The following is a 23,230-nucleotide window of genomic DNA, read 5'->3' on the forward strand; positions in this document are numbered from 1 at the left end:
TATTCTAGCTAGACTGAGTAATTACCTCCGTCTCCAGCCAGTCTTTGGGCTGGATGTTACCTTGGGCGGATGGGGCATAAAAGTCGGTGGCGAACCCGCTTCCGCCTAGCTTGGGGATCCGTCCCACATTTTATGGGTCCTCTGGCTTTAATTGTCCCGAGGTGGGGCTTCCACCCACTTGAGGGAGGAAGTCCTGCCTCAGTGAGCTGCTGGCCAATCAGCGGGCCGGCAGCTTAGTCTCAGCAGCGCCACTGGGCGTGATGCCCACTGCTGGGACTGCAGCCCAGCCGACCAGATGGATCCAAGAGTGAAGATAAGTTGGGCTTGCCTCACCAGGCAGATCGGTCCTTCCATGGTGAAGCTGGAGTGGTCGTGGTGGGGGTGGGCAGTGGCCCTCAATCGGGTACCCTGTGCCCGACTGCCATGCCCCCCCAGGGCACAGAAAGACTGGCAGCTGTCGCTGGGCGGTCTTTCACTTGCCACGGTTAAAATACCTGTGGAGGTGGGCGTGAGCCCTTAAATGGCTATTAAGTGGCCACTTAAGGGCCTTGACTGGCCTCAGGCGGGCAGTTTCTCTTTCTTTCTCTTTTTTTTTTTTTTTCCCCCCCCCCCCCCCGGGACTGCCATAAAGTTGACTGGGGGCAGGTAGGCCTCCTGGAGCCTCCTGCTCAATTTTACGCTGCCCCCACACCACCAACCCACCCGCTGGGGTGGTATAAAATTCTGCCCTTTTTGGCTTCTTGTATGCAACTTGTGTGTGGTCATCTTTAGTTCTGTTTTTAAAATAAATTATTTGTAATGTCCAGTTTTTAAAAAAAGTCTCTGACAACGCTCCATAAGACAATTAATGTTTTCCATTTAGCATGTGGGATTTCTGCCACAGTGAAGCAGGTTTAAAGGGCCAGGCATAATTTGGACCAGTGTGTGTAAATGTAATTCAGTCCATGTTTGACCCAAAGTAGTGTATTCTCTCTTTATTCTATATTTTCATTATGAATTCCTTTGTCTGCATTTATAATGGAAGCTGCTGATGTAAACTTGTCATGCAAGAAAAATGCCCACCTGCTAGTGGTAATCGTAGAATAGTACAGCACAGAAGGAGGCCATTCAGCCGATCGAGTCTGCAACAGTTCTTTCAAAGAGCAATCCTTTTAGCCCGACTTCCCCACTCTTTTTTTTTCCCTGAATTTTTTTTTCTTCTAGTATTTATCCAAATTCCTTTTTGAAGGATTCTGTTGAATTCATATTCACCTATCTGGTAGCTTTTCCAAATCTTAATCCCTCTTTGCATAAATATTTTTCCTCCATGTCACCCCTGGTTCTTTTGCCAGTCACTTTAAATTTGTTCCCTCTTCTTATCGACCATTCAACCATTGGAAACAGTTTCTCTTTATTTACACTTTCTGAACCATTCACGCACCTCTAGTGCAAGAAGGGTATAATTATAACATGATGGGTAACGTGCAAATTCCGACACAACTTTTTCCACTGCAGATTCCTCTGTGCACGTTTAACACTTGACAATGTTATGGACAGGTGAAAAGGGGTATGGGTGGTTCCCACTGTTCACCTCCCAACTAACTGCAGTCATGTTTTGTTTAAAATGATGCTTTAACCCCTGAGTGTCTTTAGGGTCAAATAACTGACAAAAGACAAGTTTACTCGTAGGTTTTTAAAAAAGAAAGCTACTTACTTTTAAACCAATTCCGAAATGATTGCAACCTCACTCTGACACTCATTCACCCACACATACATAGACAAGAATAGATATAAAGAAAAGGGTAAGAGGCAGTTTGAAGTCCCAAGTGAAGTAAGTGTTTGTTTGTGCTTTACAGAAGATCATTTAAGTTTTCTCAGGGGAAATGCCTTTTTTTTTTAAAAGGTACATGCCTGACTATTTGCAGTCTTGAATTTAGAACTATTGTTGAGCTCTAGTGGTTGTAATACAGCCCAAAACAGTCACTTTATGATGTCTCTGTTATGGTGGCTGTTCTTGGTTAGCAGGGTGGTTCTTGTCTCTGGATCCTTCTCTCAGGCTATGTGATGTTGGCTTGGTCTGTCTCTGTCTCTAAGACAATTTGTTTATTTTCTGTCAAGATTCTAAAAACTTCAAGCCAGATTAGTTCCCTAAAGAAATAACAAATTATTGATCTGCGGTGTTCATCACTGGAAGACAAAGTTTAACACTTCACTGCAGAATTGAACTGCTGAATTCCTATTGTCTGATTCATCGGACCTTGGAAGACTGCAAGTGGACTTTGTGTTGTATCAGACGACCGTTCGTCAGGAAGCTTAATCTGAAAAGACTTTGTTACTTCTATTTTTCAGGCAGCTAATTAAACACCAAACTACCGTTAGTTTGGGTATATGTATGCGAATGCGGGAGTTAGATTCTTTTAAATTATAAGGTCTTTAGATATTGGTTTATCTTAGCGATGTTTGTTTAAGATTTTAGTTTTTTTAAATAAATAGTTTAATTTGTTGATTTCTGGAGATATGTGGTTTGGTTCGCCTCATTTTGGGGGGGTTACTAGATTGTTTCAATTCGGCTGCTGCTTTCTTTGATTTGGAAAGCTTAAAGATATGTATGATGTGACCTGTGGAGTGGTGGATACTGAACTGACAATGCGTTGCTCCCACCGCAGTCAAATCCTATACTTTGACAGGGGGCTTTGTCCTAAGCAGTCGTACCATAACACAGCTCGCTGATTCTGATCAGCCAGATTCCAAACTAAAATGTGAAACGAAAGCAACTTGTTTTCAATGTCAGCCAGTAACACTCTCCTCTGAATCAAAAGGTTTAAGTCTCAGCTCAGAGGTTTGAGCACAAAATCTAGGCAGACACTCCGGTGCATTACTGAGAGTGTGTTGCACTGTCAGAGGTGCTATTTTTCAAATGAGATGTTAAACTGAGGACCTGTCTGCACACTCGGGTGGGCATAATAGATCCCATGGCACTATTTGAAGAAGAGCCGGGGAATTCGCTGTGTTCTGGTCAATATACCTCAACAAACATCACTAAAACTGATCTTGCTATTATCACATTTGCTGTTTAAGTGACCTGGCTGTGCACTAATTGGCTGCTGTGTTTCCTACATTACAATGACTACACTTCAGCAGTACTTCATTGGCTGTAAAGTGTTTTAGGATGCCCCGAGGGTTATGAAAGGCGCTATACAAATGCAAGTCTATTTTTGTAATGGTTATGGCACTCTCTTGTGCAGGGTAATGGGCCACTGTGACTCCATCCCTGCAAAAGATCCAAATTGTTCTCACTGCATTTCCACTCGGTTTTTTTTTATCTCTGCTTCTGCCAAGACTTGTAGTTTTGGCAAGTCTTTTGAAGAAAACATGTACTTATGGACAATAGCAATTACAGCCAACTGACACAATTGGATGATGCCTGTCCCAACTTCAATTCTCTAAATTTTTTGCAGGGGCAGCCTGATGGGAAATTCTATGCATGCCTGTGCTCGACAGATGCAAGATTTAATTCCTAGCCTGATGGGCTGGAACAAATAAGACGTCCCTTGCATTACCGCTGTGCTTGATTTTATTGTAAATAATTCTGTGCACTAAATGGAATGCTGTTGCATTCTTCATGTGGAGATGAGCCAAATCAAACTCTGAATCTGACATGACCTTCGTTGAGTAATTTACAGGGCTTTCTTCAAAAACAAAGCATTCAGTCACTCATCACTTTCCTGAGAACTATCTTGAGGAATGGAATTTAAATAACCTGGATACATCTCTTGCATGAGATCAAATAATTGATTTATTTAATTAAAAAACCAATTAAATCTCCACAAATTTGGGAAAAACTAGATTGCTGTTTATGCAAAAATGCTAGTGTGAAGCCTTTGAGGAAGGAGCGGGTGGGGTGCAGAATCTGGCTATGTAGGTTTGCGATGGTGACTTAAACAAGTTGCTGCTTTGACTTGTGACTCTCTCTCTTGATCAAAGTCTAACTACTACCCTAATATAAAAGCAAAATACTGCAGATGCTAGAAATCTGAAATAAAAACAGGAAATGCTGGAAATACTCAGCAGGTCTGGCAGCATCTGTGGAGAGAGAAGCAGAGTTAACCTGATGAAAGGTCACTGACTTGAAACGTTAACTCTGCGCTTTCCACAGACGCTGCCAGACCTGCTGAGTTTTCCAGCCCTTTGTTTTATTTCAGATTTCCTGCATCTGCAGTATTTTGCTTTTATTATCGTTTAATTATAATGCTTACTGGATCTTTGAAATCTTTTCAGTTTTACGTTCTTCAGAATTCAAGATGTCAAAATGCTTTTAAGCCATTACATTGTTACATTAATAGTGGAACTCAATTCTGTACAGACAATTTGTGATTGAACATGAGTATTCTGAGTGATTGTTAAGAGGTTAGATCAGGAGAAGCAATGAATGCATAACAGTATTTCTGTTGGAAAGGTTAAAAAAAAACGAGTTTGCTTATGTCACCTTAAGGAGAGTTATATAATTTAATGACCGCAACTTCCCAGTAGCTGTGATTCCAATGCTAGACCCTTCTAGAGTATTGGGTTCTGTTCTCTTTCTGCCTCATAACTGTTCTCCTTGTCTGACCAAGACAATAAGCAATCTTCATCTAAATCTTTTGTTGTAGGAAGTGCAGATGGAAGATGATAAAACCAAACACAAGACCTTCTGGGGAAAGTGAGTTGGTCCCTGGAGACTTTTCTGTATTTGATCACTGAAACCTGTGTGAGAGACTGAAACCTCTGCAAATGTTGTACTTATGCCTAAATTAGATGCCACAGAATCAATGGTCTATGTTGATATTCCCTGGACAAATTGAACTAGTCTAATGTTCTGAAACACCTTGGTGCACAAAACAGATTCCCATTGTAAGTGGTGTAGATGGAAGTATAAAATTATGAAGAGATGTTAATTGATTAAATGAATTGATATAACTGTGGCAAAAGGATTTCAGTGTAGGCAAGTAATAAGCCATCCATCTTGGACCTAAAAAGAGTACTTTCTAAATGGTGGAGACTGAAGGGTCAGTCATGAATAGAACATTAAAAATTCATGGACAGGTATTGAAAATCAAAAAGGTGAATGGAATGCTGGGCTTTATAACTTGGGGACTAGAGTGCAAGGGAGTAGAAGTTGGTTACAACTATGCAAAGCTGTAGTTAGACTACACTTCGAGCACCACACCTTTTTTAGAAAGGATCTATTGTCCATGGAAGGAGTGCAGCGTCAATATGCCTGGACTCTCCAGTTAAATTGAAGTGATTACACAAATTGGTATTGTTACGCGAGTCCATAATTTTTGTTAAAACTTAATGTATATTTTTAAACTGACCTTTTGGGTGTTTTTTTGAAAGGAAGTTCAACAAAAGCTGACCAGTAAATGTGTTTTTACTGGAAAGCAGGTGATTTGAAGTAAACACCACGGGGGGTTGACTTGAGAGCTATTTTGTGTTGTGACGAGAGAATTTATGATCAGCATGAGACTTGCCTGGAAAAGAAGTCTTGGTTTCACTTTGAACTGTAAGATGTTGGTTTTTGGACTAAAGGAGGTAGTTGGAACCTGCATATGACCTGCCAGGAGATCAGAAGAAAAAACAGATAACTGTTACCTCTTTGAAGAATCCCTGCTATTGAAAAGTAAAAACCTGTATGAAGGGGTACTCTTGCCTCCTGCATTTTTAAGAAACCCTGAATATTCACAGAAACCTTGCATCTTCAAATGAACTTTGCATCAAATGTGTGAGTACTGAAACCTCTGCTGCACACCTGATGGAAGTCATGTGAAGCCTTCTGCAGTTGAATTTCTTTGCCTACCCAAACAGACTGTTCATCAACCTCGCCTGGGAAAAAAAAAAATCCTAGTAGCAGAGGAGATTTACCAGGATGCTGCCTGGACTGGAGGGCATGTCCTATGAAGAAAGATTGAGGGAGCTAGGGCTTTTCTCATTGGAGCGAAGAAGGATGAGAGCTGACTTGCTAGAGGGGTACAAGATGATGAGAGGCATAGATAGAGTGGATAGCCAGAGACTTTTTCCCAGGGTGGAAAGGGCTATCACCAGGGGGCATAATTTTAAGGTGATTGGAGGAAGGTTTCAGGGAGATGTCAGAGGTAGGTTCTTTACACAGAGAGTGGTGGGTGCGTGGAATGCGCTGCCAGCGGTAGTAGTAGAAGCAGATACATTAGGGACATTTAAGCGACTCTTGGATAGGTACATGGATGATAGTAGAATGAAGGGTAGGTAGTTACTTAGATCTTAGAGTAGGTTAAAGGTTCGGCATAACATCGTGGGCCGAAGGGCCTGTACTGTTCTCTGTTCTTGTTCAGCCAACTATCTGACTCTGGGACACCTTGCCAAAACTAAAGGCTTCCATATTCTGTATAAGTTGGTTGTTTTTTTAAAATTCTATTTCTTTGTAACTGTTGTAAACAAAAATACCTTTTTCCAAAAACTGGTTAACCGGATATCTGTGCCTGAGGGCTAGGATAATACGGGGCTTTAAAATCTCCATGCGCATATATATTTACTTCATTATTGGCCATGACTTCATTTATAATAAACTGATATTTTTCTTTATAAAAGAAATTTGGTTAGTGTGCTTTATTCGGGGCACAAAGAGTATCTAGTTGGCTGTTTCGGTAAGTGGGAATATTTATTGATTTATGTTGTGACTTGTGGAGAAATGGGACTGAATTCACCGTGCACTCCTCCCGCCTTGGTCATTGTATTGTATTCTCTTGGAATTTGGAACCTTACAGGGTGATTTGATTGAAGTTTTAAGTTATTAAGGGGAACTGGTAGGGGAGATACTGAAACCTATTTTTCATTGGGGAGCCTAGGACTAGAGGCCATAGCCTAAAAATTACAGGTAGATTTTTCATCGCCATGTCAAAAAGTGATATTAAGGTAGATGACCAAAAGCTTGATCAGAGGTAGGTTTAAAGGAGTGTCTTAAAGGAGGAAAGAAAGATAGGGTTTAGGGAGGGAATTACTGAACATGAGGCCTTGACAGCTGAAGGCATGGCCACCAAGGGTGGAGTGATTTAAAATCTGAGTGAGATGCTTAAGAGGTTAGAATTGGAGGAGCACAGATATGAGCTTTGTGGGGCTGGAGGAGGTTATAGAGATGGGGAGGGCTGAGGTCATGGAGGGATTTGAAACCAAGGATGAAAGTTGTGAAGGACTTCTACATGCAAAAGGTGGTAGAAGTTTGGAACTGTCTTTCGCAGGCAGCTATTGATGCTAGGTCAGTTAATTTCAAATCTGGATAGATATTTTTTAACTGAAGATATTAACTGATATGGAGCAAAGGCAAGTATTTGGAGTTAGGTCACAGATTAGTAATGATCCTATTGAGTGGTGGAACAGGCTTGAGGGGCTAAATGGCCTACTCCTGTTTCTATGTTCCTGATGAGAATTGGGAAAATTAGGATTAAGTTGTAATCATTATTTGGACCCTGTATCAGAAATGATTAATATTCCAGTCATGGATCTACCTTTTGAAATGGGGTTGCACCACAAACAAAATACACGTGTGCTGTTCAAAAAAAAAAAAAAAAAAAATTTTTTCATACAGGCCTCTTTATAGCCATTTGTTCCATTTTTAGCCTGGTTCAAACCCAAGTCTGAGGTGAAAGACCAATGTGTTAGCCCAGTATACTACCTAATTCCAAAAGCAGGTTTTAAAAAAAAAACGTGCATTTATATAGCACCTGTACCACCACTGGGTTTCCTCAAGTGCTTTACAGCCAATGAAGTATTCATTGTTGTAATTTAGCAAACATGGCCTCTGGGAGGCGGTGGTGTAGTGGTATTGTCTCTGGGTTACTAGTCCAGTGACCCAGGGTATTGCTCTGGCGACATGGGTTCGAATCCCACCACAGCAGAAGGTGGAATTTGAATTTAATTAATAATTCTGAAATTAAAATTGTCAATTGTTGTAAAAACCCATCTGGTTCACTCATTCATTTCCTTTTAGAGAAGGAAATCTGCTGTCCTTACCTGGTCTGGCCTACATGTGACTCCAGACCCACAGCAATGTGGTTGACTCTTACATGCCCTCTGAAATGGCCTAGCAAGCCACTCAGTTGTACTGAACTGCTACGAAGTCAACCTCACATGGACTGCAGCGGTTCAAGAAGGCAGCTCACCACCAACTTCTCAAGGGCAATAAATGCTGGCCTAGCCAGCGATGCCCACATCCCTTGCATGAATAAAAAAAAAACTACCTCCTTTTAAGCTGGTCTGATTAGTAAGTTTGCGGACGACACAAAGGTTGGTGGAGTTGCGGATAATGATGAGGATTGTCAGAGGATACAGCAGGATATAGATCGGTTGGAGACTTGGGCGGAGAAATGGCAGATGGAGTTTAATTCGGACAAATGTGAGGTAATGCATTTTGGAAGGTCTAATGCAGGTGGGAGGTATACAGTAAATGGCAGAACCCATAGGAGTATTGACCGGCAGAGCGATCTGGGCGTACAGGTCCACAGGTCACAAAGTGGCAATGCAGGTGGATAAGGTAGTCAAGAAGGCATACGGCATGCTTGCCTTCATCGGTCGGGGCATAGAGTATAAAAATTGGCAAGTCATGTTGCAGCTGTACAGAACCTTAGTTAGGCCACACTTAGAATATTGCGTGCAATTCTGGTCGCCACACTACCAGAAGGACTTGGAGGCTTTGGAGAGGGTACAGAGGAGGTTTACCAGGATGTTGCCTGGTCTGGAGGGCATTAGCTATGAGGAAAGGTTGGATAAACTCAGATTGTTTTCACTGGAATGATCGAGGTGGAGGGGCGACATGATAGAGGTTTACAAAGTTATAAGCGGCATGGACAGAGTGGATAGTCAGAAGCTTTTTCCCAGGGTGGAAGAGTCAGTTACTAGGGGACATAGGTTTAAGGTGAGAGGGGCAAAGTTTAGAGGGGATGTGCGAGGCAAGTTCTTTACACAGAGGGTGGTGAGTGCCTGGAACTTGCTGCCGGGGGAGGTGGTGGAAGCAGATACGATAGCGACGTTTAAGAGACATCTTGACAAATACATAAATAGGAAGGGAATAGAGGGATATGGACCCCGGAAGTGCAGAAGGTGTTGGTTTTGGCAGGCATCAAGATCGGCGCAGGCTTGGAGGGCTGAATGGCCTGTTCCTGTGCTGTACTGTTCTTTGTTTTTGTTCTTTGTAGGAGTTTACTGTGTGTAAATTAACAAACAGCAATATGAGTGACCAGATGATCTGTTTTTGTGATGTTGATTCAGGGGTAAATATTGGCCAGGAGAGCAGGGATAACTCCCCTGCTCTTCTTTGAAATAGTGCCATTGGATCTTGTCAGCTCCCTCAGGTGGGCTTAAGGGACCTCTTTGACACCTTATCTGAAAGGCAGAACCTCTGACAGTGTGGCATTACCTCAGTACTGCACTGGACTATCAGCCTAGATTGTTGTGCTCAAGCCTTGAAGTGTGATTTGAACCCATAACCTTCTGACTCCGTGCTATCGATTGAGCCACAGCTGACACACAACATAAAATTAATACTGTACTGTATTTCAGTACCCCAGGAAATGAGCTCCAATATGCTTTCCCTCTGATAAATTTGTGACTTGGGAGAACAGGTAATTTTTAAAATTGTTGAATGTTGATCATGGAAATGATGGTTCCTTATTGTCTTCCTTAATTCCACTGTACATGGATCTAGGTTTTTGATGCTCTACTTTGACTTTCCAGTATAAACCTGGCAAAATCTATTGTGACCTTCCCCTCCCTTTTTTTCTCCTGACGGTCAGCCAAGTATGGTCAAAAATAACTTAGTCTTGCTTAAAGCATGATAAGGTACAAAATGATCAAAGTTTTAATAAACATTTCAGGGAAAATGAACAACTTGAGGCTTTCAGTGTATTAAAACAAAAAAAAATTGAACAAAATCATATACATCTGACTAGAGAGTGGCTTTTTATACTAAAGGATAAATCAAAACTAATTGCCACTTGCCCTCTATTTCTGCAACAGGACTTGCTACTATTAGAGTTCCTGTTTATGTAGCCTAATGTAAGTGCAGACCTTTCCTCACTTGAATGTACAGTCCTTGGAGCGGTTCACTCTTAACCCTTTCTGCGCTCTTTATTTTCTCTTTAGATTCAACTGCCTCATCACATTACAAACTAAATGAGCAATGTTTGAGCCAGTGTAGAATGAACCAAACACTGGAAGGAAGAGCTGTATCACAACAATGAGTTATCTTTAATCAAGAGATGCTTCAGGTACAGGCTGGGAACATTCCAACAAGGGTGAAAAGTAGGGGAACTACCTTGGTTGACCAAGGGAGGTAGAGATAATGATGGAGAAAAAAAAGTGATGCATGTCAGGTGAACTTGAGCGAGATTCAGGCCATATACAAAAAGTTGGAAGGGGAGGTGAAGAGGAAAATAAGGCTGGCAAAGAGGATATGAAAATGTAATGGCAGTCAAAATAAAAGGGAACCCAAAGATCATCTACCAGCATGTAAATAGTAAGCAAGTACTAAGAGGTGGAGGAGTGGGTAATATACGTTTAGAAGCACAGGGAAAGACTCAGTACTTTGTATTAGTGTTCACTAAGGAAGTGGAGCATGGCAAAATTTCGATAGAAGCAGAGACAGTATAGGCAAGGATAGGATAAAAATTGGGAGGAGAGGTACTAAAAAGGTTGGTTTTGCTTAGAGTTGATAAGTCACTTGGTCCAGATGGCTTGCATCCCAGGTTGCTGAAGGAAGTGGGGATGGAGATAGCAAAAGGGCTTGCCATAATCTTCCAGTCTTCCCTGCTTACGGGGGTAGGTGCCAGAGGATTGGAGAATGGCAAATGGTATAAAGACAGTCCTAGCAACTACAGGCCAGTTAGTTTAACATCAGTGTTTGGTAAGGTTTTGCAAAAATCAGGGAAAATGTCAATAGACACTTGGAGAGGTTCGAGTGAATTAAGGATTTTTATTTATTTTATTTAGAGATACAGCACTGAAAGAGAGGCCCTTCGGCCCACCGAGTCTGTGCCGACCAACAACCACCCATTTATACTAACTCTACATTACCCCATATTTTCTACGACATCCCCACCATTCTCCTACCACCTACCTACACTAGGGGCAATTTACAATGGCCAATTCACCTATCAACCTGCAATTCTTTTGGCTGTGGGAGGAAACCGGAGCACCTGGCGGAAACCCACGCAGACACTGAGAACTTGCAAACTCCGCACAGGCAGTACCCAGAATCTAACCCGGGTCGCTGGAACTGTGAGGCTGCGGTGCTAACCACTGTGCCGCCCTAGCCAGCATGGATTTGTAAAAGACAGATCATGCTTGACTAACTTAATCGAATTCTTTGAAGTAATAGAGAAAGTCGATTGAAGGAAATGCAGTGGATGCTTATATGGATTTTAAGAAAGCATTTGATGAGGTACCACATGAAAGGCTGGTTAACAAAATTTGAAGCTCATTGAATAAGGGGAACAGTGTCCAATTGGATTAAAAAAAAAAATTGTTTTCTGTCCTTAAGCCGATGAATTGTAGTAAATGGTTACTTTTCAGACTGGAGAATGGTAGGCAGTGGTGTTCCCCAAGGGTTGTGCTAGGGCCACTGCTTTTTTTTTGTGCTATATATAAATGACTTGGATCTTGGAATACAGAGTAGAATCATAAAATTTGCTGACGACACCAAACTTTAAGGTGAGGCAAACAGTGAAGATGATATCAACTGCCTGCAACAGGACATGGGTAGAGAGGTGGCAGATGTAAGTCAATACTGACAAATGTGAGGTGATGCATTTTGGCAGAAGGAACAAGGAGAGGCAATATATACTTAGCACATTTCTAAAGAGTGTGCAAGAACAGAGGGATGTGGGGGTGCATGTGCGTAGATCTTTAAAGGTGGCAGGACATATTGGGAGAGTGGTTAGTAAAGCATAAAATAGAGGCATTGACTACAAAAGTAGAGAAGTTATGCTAACCCTTTTAAAGCTCTGGTTAGGCTCCAATTGCAGAATTGCATCCTGTTCTGGTCGTCACACTTTAGGAAGAATGAGGGCCCTTGAGAGGGTACAGAGGAGATTTACCAGGTTGGTTTCAGGGATTGGGGTTTTGGTTAAAAGGTTAGGTTGGAAAAACTGAGTTTGTTCTCCTGAGAACAAAGGAGATTGAGGGGAGATTTAATAGTGTACAAGATTATGGTAGGCTTAGATAAGTTAGACAAGGGAAAAACTCTTCCAATTAACGAATAGTACAAGGCCAATGGGACACATTGAAGGTTTTGGGCAACAGATGCAGGGGAAATATGAGGAAGCACTTTTTTATGTAGGTGATGACCTGGAACACACTGCCCACTAGAGTGGTGGAAGTGAAGACGATCAATGACTTCAAGAGGAAGTTGAATGACCAATTGAGAGAAATAGACTTGCAGGGCTGCAGGAATCGAGTCGGGAAGTGGAACTGGCTGCATAGCTCGGTGGAGAGCTGGTATGGACTTGGACTGAATGGTGTTCTTCTGTGCCGTGAATGACTGACTGACTGTGATTCAATGCAAAGGTTCACATCACAAGTTTTCAATGGAATACAGAAGGAAACTTTTTTTTTCTTTTTCACTCCACCCATCTTCTGTGTATGTTGTGCTTAAAAACTAATTAGTCTATCACAGTAAGAGCAAGGAAGGATTTTAATCACCTTGATTTGTACATTTTTCTCGAAGTACTGAAGGGTTTTGTAGGTCCTCTAGTTTTAAAAGTTATAAAAAATTTGATTTTTAGTTTTGGATGGGTTATTTTGGAAGCCTAACTTAACTTATGGGGGACTTGAGTGTTAAAGTTGAGGAAAATCTTGCCTAGGTGTTGACAATTGGATATTATGGGCTGACAGTTGGGTTGAAGTCATAGAATTATAGAAGGATTATAAGCACAGAAGGAGGCCATTTGGCCCATTTTGTTCTGGCTCTCCAAGAGCAACTCGCCTAGTTCTACTCCCCTGCCTTTTCCCCATAGCCCTGCGAATTTTTTTTCTCTTCAGATAATTGTCCATTCTCTTTTGAAGGCCTTGATTTGAATCTGCCTCCTCCATACACTCAAGCAGGGCATTCTGGATCATAAACATGTGCTGCATAAAAAAACTTTTTTTTTCTTCATGTTGCTGTTGTTGCTTTTGCCAATCACCTTAAATTGGTATCCTCTAGTTCTGGATCCTTCAGCCAATGAGAACAGTTTGTCCCTATCTTTTGCCCAGACCCCTTGTGATTTTGGTCACCTTGATCAAACCTCGTCTTAATTGCTCTTCTCCAAGGAGAACAGATCGAGCTGCTCCAACCTGTCCATCTAACTGGCTCAAGGGATGAGTAACTTCATTCTCACGAATCTTTATTGCATCCTCGCTAATGTCTCCATCTTTCTGAAAATTGTGGTGCCAGAACTGGATGCAATACTGCAGTTGAGGCCGAACCAGTGTTTTATACAGGTTTATCATAACTTCCTTGTTTTTGTACTCTTTGCACCTTTTTAAAACAAAGTATCTCCTGTCAACAATGCAGAGCAATCGTTGACATCAGTGTGCCTGAAAACTTGCCAGCATGAATCAGTGCATGCGAGCGGTGATGTCACCACGTAATGACATCAGAGTATTGCCTCACCTCTCGGTGGCCACGATTGCCACCTCCATCCTCCCAACATTACCCTGATCACTCTTGTGATCGCCACCTCAACTGCCGCTTTCTCTTTCCTGCTGCCTCCTGTGCCCGTCTGCTCTCCAATCTATCCTGCCATTCTCTGCTCGCTTCCCACCTCTCTGCTTGCTACCCCCATCCTCAGCCTCTTCGGGCAGCGTGGCGGGAGGGAACTGCAATCACGAGTGAGTGGGAAACTGAATGCAACGATCGCAGGAAGGAGCAGGGTACAATTGAGGGGTGAGGGGGTTTGGGTTCAGTTCATTTTGTGTCAAATTGAGCAGTGCCATTTTTATTACTGGTAGCTGCCTGAGATGTCGTAGACAGTGATGTTTCAGCTGATGAGGCTGCATTTGTACATGTGCCAGTACTGCGCCACCTAATGGTTGCATTGTCAGCAAATGCAGCCTATTTATAAAGCCCAGGATTCCATATGCTTTATTAACTACTTTCACAACCTGCCCTGCAGCCTTCAGTGATTTGTGCACATATACCCCCAGGTCCCTCTGCTCCTGCACCCCCTTTAGAATTATATCCTTTAACTTATATTGCCTGTCCTCGTTCTTCCTACCAAATTGAATCACCTCACACTTTTTTGCATTAAATTTCATCTGCCATTTTCCACCCATTCCACCAGCCTGTCTGTCCTCTTGAAGTTTATCACTATCCTCTTTACAGTTCACTATACTTCCAAACTTTGTCATCTGCAGATTTTGGAATTGTGACCAGTACACTCATGCCAGAGGTTAAAATGCAAAAAGTCAAATGTGCTACAAATACCCCACTTTCCATTTTGATTTTATATTTAAATGTCAGGCTGCCTGCCTTCATTTTAAGAATGAGCCTATTTTTAATCCATTTTGGCTGGGTTTCCAGGTCTCTGGAAACTTGGCCAATGCAAGGAAGGCTGAATCCATACGTTAAATGCCTTTTATAGCACTGCTTGTGGGCCTGAAGGAGCAGGAGTGTTTTCTCCAAGCTCAACAAGCTACCCAATAAGACCATCCCCCTCATCAACTCCCTGACTAACATCAGACTCTACTAGCCACCATCAGACAGTTTTTAAAAAATACAGGACATTAGGGAAACCCATTCTTCTGAGTTTTGCTAACCTCACAACAGCACCCTGTACTGAACATGCCTCCAGGCTAAAATTCAGGTCTGTGTACTTAATGTAATTATGTACTTTTGCAGTGAACTTACTCTGCTTCTCATTTGACCAATAAATTTTGTCCAGCCTTTTCATTTTGGGATTACCTGCTTCTTAGACAGTAGCTCAAACCAGGCATGTTCTTTACCTTTCATTTCTCTCCCCTCTGATATATTTCTTTGCCCATCAGGTAGTATGCAGGAAAGGTGAGTCTTGGAAATGTCACAACCTATGATTTGTCCACATCCAACTAGCCATCAATTCTAGTAATCTAAAAGATCAATATGATTCCATTGAGTAGAGATAATGGTTCAAAGATGACTCTTGAGAATCATCCAAGGCCCGGTTTTTTTTTTAAATTCTTCTCTTTCTCTCTCTCTTTCCCCCCCCCCCCCCCCCCCCCCCCCCCCCAAATTTGTAGATACAGTTTCATTCCTGTTAATCGATAAATAGATATCTAGACTGTGGAGCTCCCTCAAGAGTGAAGCAAGTAAAGTTTTATCCAAAGTGGGCACTGCAGGATGCTTATGGCTTAAACGAGATGGTTTCTAACCAACTTTTTTATTGATTCTCAAACTTTCAAACATCACATTCTAAGACTTTGTAAAACTTTACAGATTAATTTTTGTTGACTTCCTTATATCTACTAAGTTTTTAAAGCTGTGTAGCTTCCATTTGGGTTATAATTTTAATGTCTGGTGTAAAAGTTTGCTTGCTAATGTTTAAAATTAAACCCATAAGTATGTAGGTGTTTTTTAAAGCCGAGTTTCTATTCATACTCTTGACAACTTGACTGAATACAGTCCAATCTTAATTTGATGCTTTTTTTTTTTGTTTGCATTTCTTCTCCACGCCCCCACCCCACACACTCCTGGAAACCAACTTGTTTCTACTCCGTGCCTCAGCTTTTTAAAATTCTTTCATGAGATGTGAGCATTGCTGACAAGGCCAGCATTTATTGCCCAACTCTAATTGCCCTCGAAGGTGGTTATTATAAACTAACTTTAGTAACCATGAATAATTTGTTTTGAAACATTTCACTTGTTGCTTATTTAATGTACATAAATGCCACAACTGGATTAAATATTTCATATCTTCAAAAATGACTGCCTATGTCCAGAGTATCTGATACAGCCAGAAATGCTTTTTAAGTAATGTTCTGACTACTAAATCAATGAGGACCATTTTTGTGAAATTGGATTTGTTGCAATTTGTATTGTTTACTAGGGTAATACTAAGTGATGCTTACCAGGGCTGCTTGCAAGAGGAAATTATTCTACTGTTTGTTCAATGCCCATTAAACAATTTAATTGAAGCTATCCAGGGCATATCTAGCTGCAAAATTAAATCTCTTTGCTTATAAGCAAACTGTCATTTGATGACTGGCTATACTAGAGCTGGAGAAAACAAATCAATTGAGCGTCTCAAACAGTTGATGGTTTTTCTATTGCCAGTTTTTTTTTTCTTCTGTATGTACTGCCTTTGGATTATCTTTTCACCAGTGATCACACTCTCAGGTTCTTCAACTGTGAATGGCGATGCAACTGATCCTGATTCTGGTTTTGTCTGACATCCACACAGGAATCCCCCTCCTGATCACTATCCTGCATACACTGTTGGAAACACCTAATGTTTCTTTAGATTCTTTCAGCCTTCATCTTGTCTGTTCAGCCAACCAAATCTAGACAAGTAAAGAAGGAATGATGGAGTACTTTTTGTAATGTTAGGAAACCAATTTGCACACAGCAAACTCCCACAAACAGCAATATACCAACACATGATTTGGGCCATTTATTTGAGGGATATAGGTTACACTTGTGCACACTCTTGATCTCTCCTACTGACTGTTAAATAACAGACTATATAACTCACCTTATGACTGCAAATCAATTTTATTCAAAGATTAAAATTAAACAAGAGCAGACAAAGCTGATTTCACTAGGTTACAATGCTTCACTTAGTGCAGTCCCTACTTCAGAGTAAATATTTTGAAGTGCTTGGATTTCAGAAGCGATGGTTTTATTTTAGATCAGCTGTTTGAGATGAGGGGTTTTCAGTGAGGCAAAGCACTCTATCCAGACTTATTAGATGCCTTATGAGGGTGGGGTTAGTGTCTTTTTTTTTAAAATGGCATCTATAAAGTAGGCTAAGCATGTTTTATATGCATGCAGGCTGAAGCAAACCCTATTAACTATGAGCAATAAAAATTATATCTAAATTTACCTATCTTAACTTGGCTAAAGCATGTTTTTACAAATATGGAAATAGTTTCTCATTCAAAACCAGATTAGATGCATCCTAGTCTCTTTTTATTACCAAAAAGCAATAGTAAAGATGCAACATTGATTCATTTTGGATACTACCAGGGCTGAAGGGGTTAATTATTTGGGGGTTTTCTCCCTGCCCACTTCGCGCTCTCGCTCCCCCCACCCCCCGCAACCCTTGCAGTTGAGGACGTTCGTGATCTGATTTGGAAAAAAACAAAATCAAGATTATGGTCAAGGTCATAGTCATTTATGACACACAAGGCCATTCAGCCCATCTAGTCCATGCTAGTTCTCCATGAAGCTCTGCAGTCAGACTCTTCCCCCTAGCTTGATCCCCGTAGCCCTGCAAGTCTATTTCTCAAGTGGCCATCCACTTGAAGTCATTGATCGTCTCCACTCCCACCAACCTTGTGGGAATCGAATTCCATGTCATTACCACCCGCTGTGTTTATATATTAAAAAAAAAAAGTGCTTCTACATGTTCCCCTGCATCTTTTGGCCAAAATTTTCAATGTATGTCCTTGTACTATTTCTTGGGTAGGAGTGGTTAGTTTCCAATGCTTGGTGAAATTGTAATGGGAGGAGGGCATGAACAGAAGATGGTCATACAGAATTAAATTGGAGATCAGGAAAAGAAATTTGAGGACGGTTAGAATGTGGACTTCTTTGCACAATTGGATAGTTAACTTGAAAAAGAGGAATAGTAGGGGTACTGAGGAGCAAGCAGGAGAATAGGATTATATTTGGTAGCTTATTGAGAAGAGCTGTAGTGCAGACCTGATGGGTTAAAGCTCTTGCCTCTTGGGGAGACCAAAGATCATCTTTCAATGAGTTGATGGTCTATCAGCAGCAGTTGATGTTTGTCCAATAGCATGAGGTGCAGCAGCTTTTATTTTTTGCACTTCAGAATCTTTCTGGTCATTGATGCAGACCGGAGTGCAATTTGTCCAGCTGTTTTCTGCTGAAATCATGAAACCATCCAACACTTTGAAAATATCATCTGATTTTTCTGTTGTCTTGAGCTCTTTGCAAAACAAGTCTTTTATTTCCTTATTTCCCACATACCAAACATAGATTGGTGTACAGAACATTTTAGAAATGTTTGGGGATTCATCAAATTGCATCGCAAAGTCATTGCCACACAGTCAATCAACATTTCTGTCTTCTGACACAAATTCAATCTGGTGTTTGACCGTATCATCTGAGATTGCTTTTTTCCCTTTCTCTCTTCTCTTCACCCCCACTCCCCTGTTCCTTGACCACCTGCTCTCCAAACATTTCCCTTATGATTTCAATGACTCATACAATTGCTGAGGAGTCAGTAATGTTGACATTTTCTTTTTGCTTTCTCAATTTTCTATGCCACTGTAGGATGGAACTCTAAATTTTAAATCCGTGGTAGTTGAGGATTTCATTGACTTTTTACCGACCAGTTCCTTACGCTTTCATTCAAAAAAATTAATGTTGCCTGTTCATATATATTTCATGCTTGGTAATTAAATGTCTGAATTTGGAGGGTTTCAAAAATTAATTGGACATTTCTTGCACACAAAGCACGTAATTTGTGTGTCTGCTCGGCTCAGTAGTAGTGTTCTTTAGTAAATTTTCTGTATCTGTGATTGTCAAACTGCTCTCTCTTTAGGATGCTGTTGGTTTGTAGCTGTTACCAGAAACGTGCATTCTTTGGTGTGGATATGTGAGCAATGGCACAGTATATTTTCTGGTATTCTTGCCAAAGGCTCCTGGAGTGGAATAATAGAGTTGGTCAAGATTTTTCAGAGCCCAGTTCATGCAATGTTTTCTTTGTGTAGCTGCCAACAGAGCCAAAATGGTATCCTTTTAATCATCATTTAAGATGTGTTTCAACTATAGCTTGTTAGAGGTTATTGGTTTTATGTCACACTTTTACATCTTGCTTTCCACAGGTCTGCTGGTGGGTGCTTTAGATGCAGTGCTGGATTCCAATGCTCGTGTTGCACCATTCCGAATTTTGCATCAGATGCCAGGATCACAAGTGTATTGGGTCATAGCTTGTGGTATGTAAGACCTGTGTGAAGTTTATCCTATTGCAGTTTTCTGTACAAAGTTGTTAAATTTTGAAAGTGTATCACATAGTTAAATGTAGAGAATAAGACATTTTCTTAATGTGCAAGAGATTTTATTTGCTTGATTATTGATGTAATCCTATGTTTTTCCAATTCGAGACCTGAATTCAAGGATCTTTTTGGACTCGCAACTTTACGAGCATTACTGGTTTGCATTAATAAACACTGACCAAGTAGTAAAGTCACATATATTTAGAAGTTGACTGATTTTCTACTTCCATGAGCTCTTGCACCTATATAATTTAGGGTTTGAATTTTTGGATTTGACATTTGAACCTTGCTCTCTTTCTCCTCCACTTTACCCACCTGACCTGTGAAGTGACACAGCTTCCTTTAGCATGGCAAGCCACTTGAGATAAATGGCCTTGTAAGGAATGTCAAGACCATGCTTGCAAAATAAACCACCTATTGGTTATGGAGGAAAAAAAAATGTGTATAGATAGAAAATGGGCTTAGAGAGAAAACAATAATGGGGTAGAATGAAAGAATATATTCAAAACTTGGAGGTGTTCAAAGGCAAATTAAGGATAAAGGAAATTTAAAATGAAAGCTATTCTAAGCAGCTGATTAAAACTTTAAAAAAAACTGTTTTTATTGGTTCTGTAGTTTGTGTGGTGAAGGTTCAAATAAAGACACTGAAGTTTATTTGCTGAATGTTGTTTTGGATGTAGAAATAATAAAAGTCTGTTAAAACCTGGCATGGGGTTCTCCCTCAAGGCAAGTCTTTCCTGCTGCTGCCTTCCAAAGTGTACCTGGTTCCAATCCCCTTTTCATATTGATGTACATTTTATGGAATTACTTCAATTTGAAGTCTCCATTTATCCCAGTGTCATGCTTTATAGTTAACGAGAGAAAACTGTACCTGTAAAATAGCTGCGAATAGCATTTGCTGGTAAACCTATTTTGCGGCTATTTACAGAACCTAAGTAAATTGGTACTCTTTGTTGAAAACTGGATTGGAATGAAGGTGTGATATTTAGTTGTAAGAACAATGTTATGATGGCTTACTATAACGTACCCAACAAAACAATTTCTATGCTAAAATTGGTTAAATCTTTTGCTTTATAAAGGATATCCAAATTTCAGTTGCCAAGGGAGTGGATCCAATGCCATCGCATGCATAATGGGGAGCAGCTCTCTGGAAGAATCTGGAGAACACATCCAGCGACAGTTTGGTGCTGGCTTTTCCTCCTTGGGATCCTCGGGACTAGATGCTGATTACTAGCTTTACCTAGCTTGTTGAGCCAATAATTAGTGTCCCCAGAGTAGAATCATTCATGTGAGAAAACAAAGTCTCGACAAAAAAATTTTAATGTCAAAAAGGAGTTGATTAAAATATTGACATTTATGCTATTTCCACACATTCATTTCATAACGTGCAACTTTTTAATTTCACTGGACTGTGAAGTGTTAAAGGGAGAGAAAGGGTTGCCCTTTCAATAAACCTCTGGGCATAGACTTGCCACTGTATACAAAATATCAACATGTCATTTGTGATCTGAATTTTTTTTTTTTACAAATCACCCTCTAAAAGGTGCCACTGTGGAGGAAATCCATCAACACTGGGACTGGTTAGAACAGAATCTTCTGCACATCCTTTCAGTATTTGATAATAAAGATGATGTTATCAGCTTTGTTCATGGTAAGGTTAAGGTAAGTACAATCCTGAATAATTGAACTCATTAAAAGCATTCACCCTGCTTTGTGGGACACTGGCGAGTGCTAGAGAATGTCAAATGAGTCTGTGATCTTGGTCATCTACTTGAAGTGTTAACTCTGTTTCTCTCTCCACAATTGCTGCCAGACCTGCTGAGTATTTCCAGCACTTTCTGTTTTTTTTATATCTGATACCTTGTTAAAATAAACATGTAGAGCTTCATTCTTTTTACCAGTATAAAGAAAAGTACAATTTAATCTGTATAAAGTTGGAAGAAGTAAAAATGCAGTTATTGGAGGAGCAGTTGAATATCTTTTTGGAAATTAACATTTTCCCAATAGTCATTTTTAGATAGTGTAGTGTGGAACAGTCAGTTGCCCCCATGTGGGTGGAATCCTCAATTCATACCTGACTGCCTCACTTAAAAATCTGTGAAATATTTAACATCCTTGTTTAGACTACTCGTGGTTTAATGGGGACTGTTAAGAGCAAAGCAGGATTTTTATAATGCACAACATTTATATTCTACACACTGCCTTTTTAGAAGTAACTGATGGCCATCTTGAAACTGCATCTGCAGGAAAGTGAAGGTTCATATGTATTAATCCTTTTACTGCCAAATGCTATCAATATTATGTGAATCATGGAGTTTGTATTGAATCAGTTATTGTTCATACTAAGGAAGTTAGAACAGGTTGCCAAGTTGCTTTCTATATAGTTCAGAAATAAATTGTTCTTGCTACTTTAGGTCAAGGCTTGCATCTAAAACAACTGGGCCCGGAGTTTCCTTATGATTTCCTCTCCAATATCAGAGTAATCTGGGTGGGAAGGAATGAAATAGTGCTAAGATTGCAAAATTTTAAGCATAAGTGAGTTCCATCCATAACTACTTTTACATTTGAGTACCCACCATCTCTTTTTACACAGATTAAACATCCATTCACCCAATGTAGCCCCACCAATTCCTCTGATGCTGCAGCTTGCTCTGTTTCAATCACAAATCAATTACATTGCTTGATTGCGCTGATTTAAAGGGAGATTTAAGTTTGGGTTTGTACTAATGAGTTTGGGTGGAAACTGTAACAAAACGTCACACTGGTAAAACCAGCACAGTATTCAGTGAATTCTGGGTGCATTTTGCTGCTTGCACTCTTGGTGGAAACTCCATGCCCTGATTTAGATCAAATAATTACAACTGCATCAAATTTAAAAATTCAGTTCTATTAAAGTATAATTAGTCGCCAAAAAACCCTAGTTCGTTTTGTGCCCCTTGGCTTTCATTGAATTAAGCATTTGTGAAATATGGGCACCCTGCAGACGATGTATTTTGTGTTGTAAGCATGTTTATGTACTTATCATTGCTCTGTGTTATGTGCGGCTAGCTAGAGACTTGATCAAAATGTACCAAGCTTGAGAATTTCAATTGTGTAACAGCCTCAAGCCTATTATAGTATTCTATAAATACAGCTTCGCTTCATTCAATCACAATAAATAGATTGCTCAGAACCACAAGTACAAGAGTCAAAATGGAAATGAAGAGGAAAATGTAACATTTTCTTTCGCATTTAGCCGTATTGTTTTTTTTTCAAGTTTAAATCTTGCCAACAGGGGCTTATAGCAGAAGAAACCAGGAGCAAATTGGCAGAACAGGAAGAAGATCCTGAGAAGTTTCGGGAGGCTTTGGTAAAATTTGAGACCAGATTTAATTTTCCAGATCTGGAAAAGCTGGTGACTTATTATTCGTGTTGCTGCTGGAAGGGGCGGGTTCCCCGTCAAGGCTGGATTTACCTCAGCATCAACCATCTCTGCTTCTATTCTTTCCTGTTGGGTAAGGAAGGTAAGAATAGATGAAGGATGTGAATAAAGTGTCAATTGTAAGGAAAACTATTTTATGATTTCAGAATTGTATTTCATTTTAGTATTTTGACTTGTACCTTCATCATCTGATGTAGTACACTAGTAGTAAGCTTAAAATATTGGGCTGAATTTAATGGGACCCAAGGAGAAGGCTAGGAGGCGGAGCAGGCCCATAGAATTGTGTCAAAGCAGGGGGTGGATGGCTCGTCACCTTCCAGTCTCACTGCTTTTAAGCCGGTGGGGTTGGGGGGGTGGGAAAGGCCAATTGGCCACTTAAGGACCTCAATCAGTAGGTCACACAGGGAGGTTGCCCAGTGAAAATGAGGCGACCTCCTTGCAGGCTTGGGAGGAGGGTGGGGGGTGCTGCTCTGTGGGCAATCTGTGACTCATGAAGGGCCCCTGCGGCAAAGGCTGCCCCTCTAGTAACAACCCCCCACCCTCGCCGCCCCACAACCATCACTAGGGCCTACCAGACTGGCTCGCTTACCTCTGGTCTGGGGTTCCAGCACTGGTCCTGCTCCCAAT

General features: G+C 40.7%; 1 protein-coding gene across 5 annotated transcripts in view; it reads left to right on the top strand.

The window, feature by feature from the left end:
• The window catches only part of LOC137371374 (TBC1 domain family member 8), a 117,607-nt gene that overhangs the window by 39,414 nt on the left and 54,963 nt on the right, over positions 1-23,230 (top strand). For 4 of the 5 annotated variants that reach the window (XM_068033865.1, XM_068033868.1, XM_068033867.1 and 1 more), the window contains exons 2-4: positions 19,012-19,122; positions 20,726-20,844; positions 22,457-22,685. In XM_068033865.1, the coding sequence (XP_067889966.1) occupies positions 19,012-19,122; positions 20,726-20,844; positions 22,457-22,685 (459 nt within the window). The remainder of the gene's footprint in view (positions 1-19,011; positions 19,123-20,725; positions 20,845-22,456; positions 22,686-23,230) is intronic. The other variant, XM_068033866.1, reaches the window with a different exon arrangement.

The sequence above is a fragment of the Heterodontus francisci genome, chromosome 6, assembly GCF_036365525.1.
Source record: "Heterodontus francisci isolate sHetFra1 chromosome 6, sHetFra1.hap1, whole genome shotgun sequence".
Lineage (NCBI taxonomy): Eukaryota > Metazoa > Chordata > Chondrichthyes > Heterodontiformes > Heterodontidae > Heterodontus > Heterodontus francisci.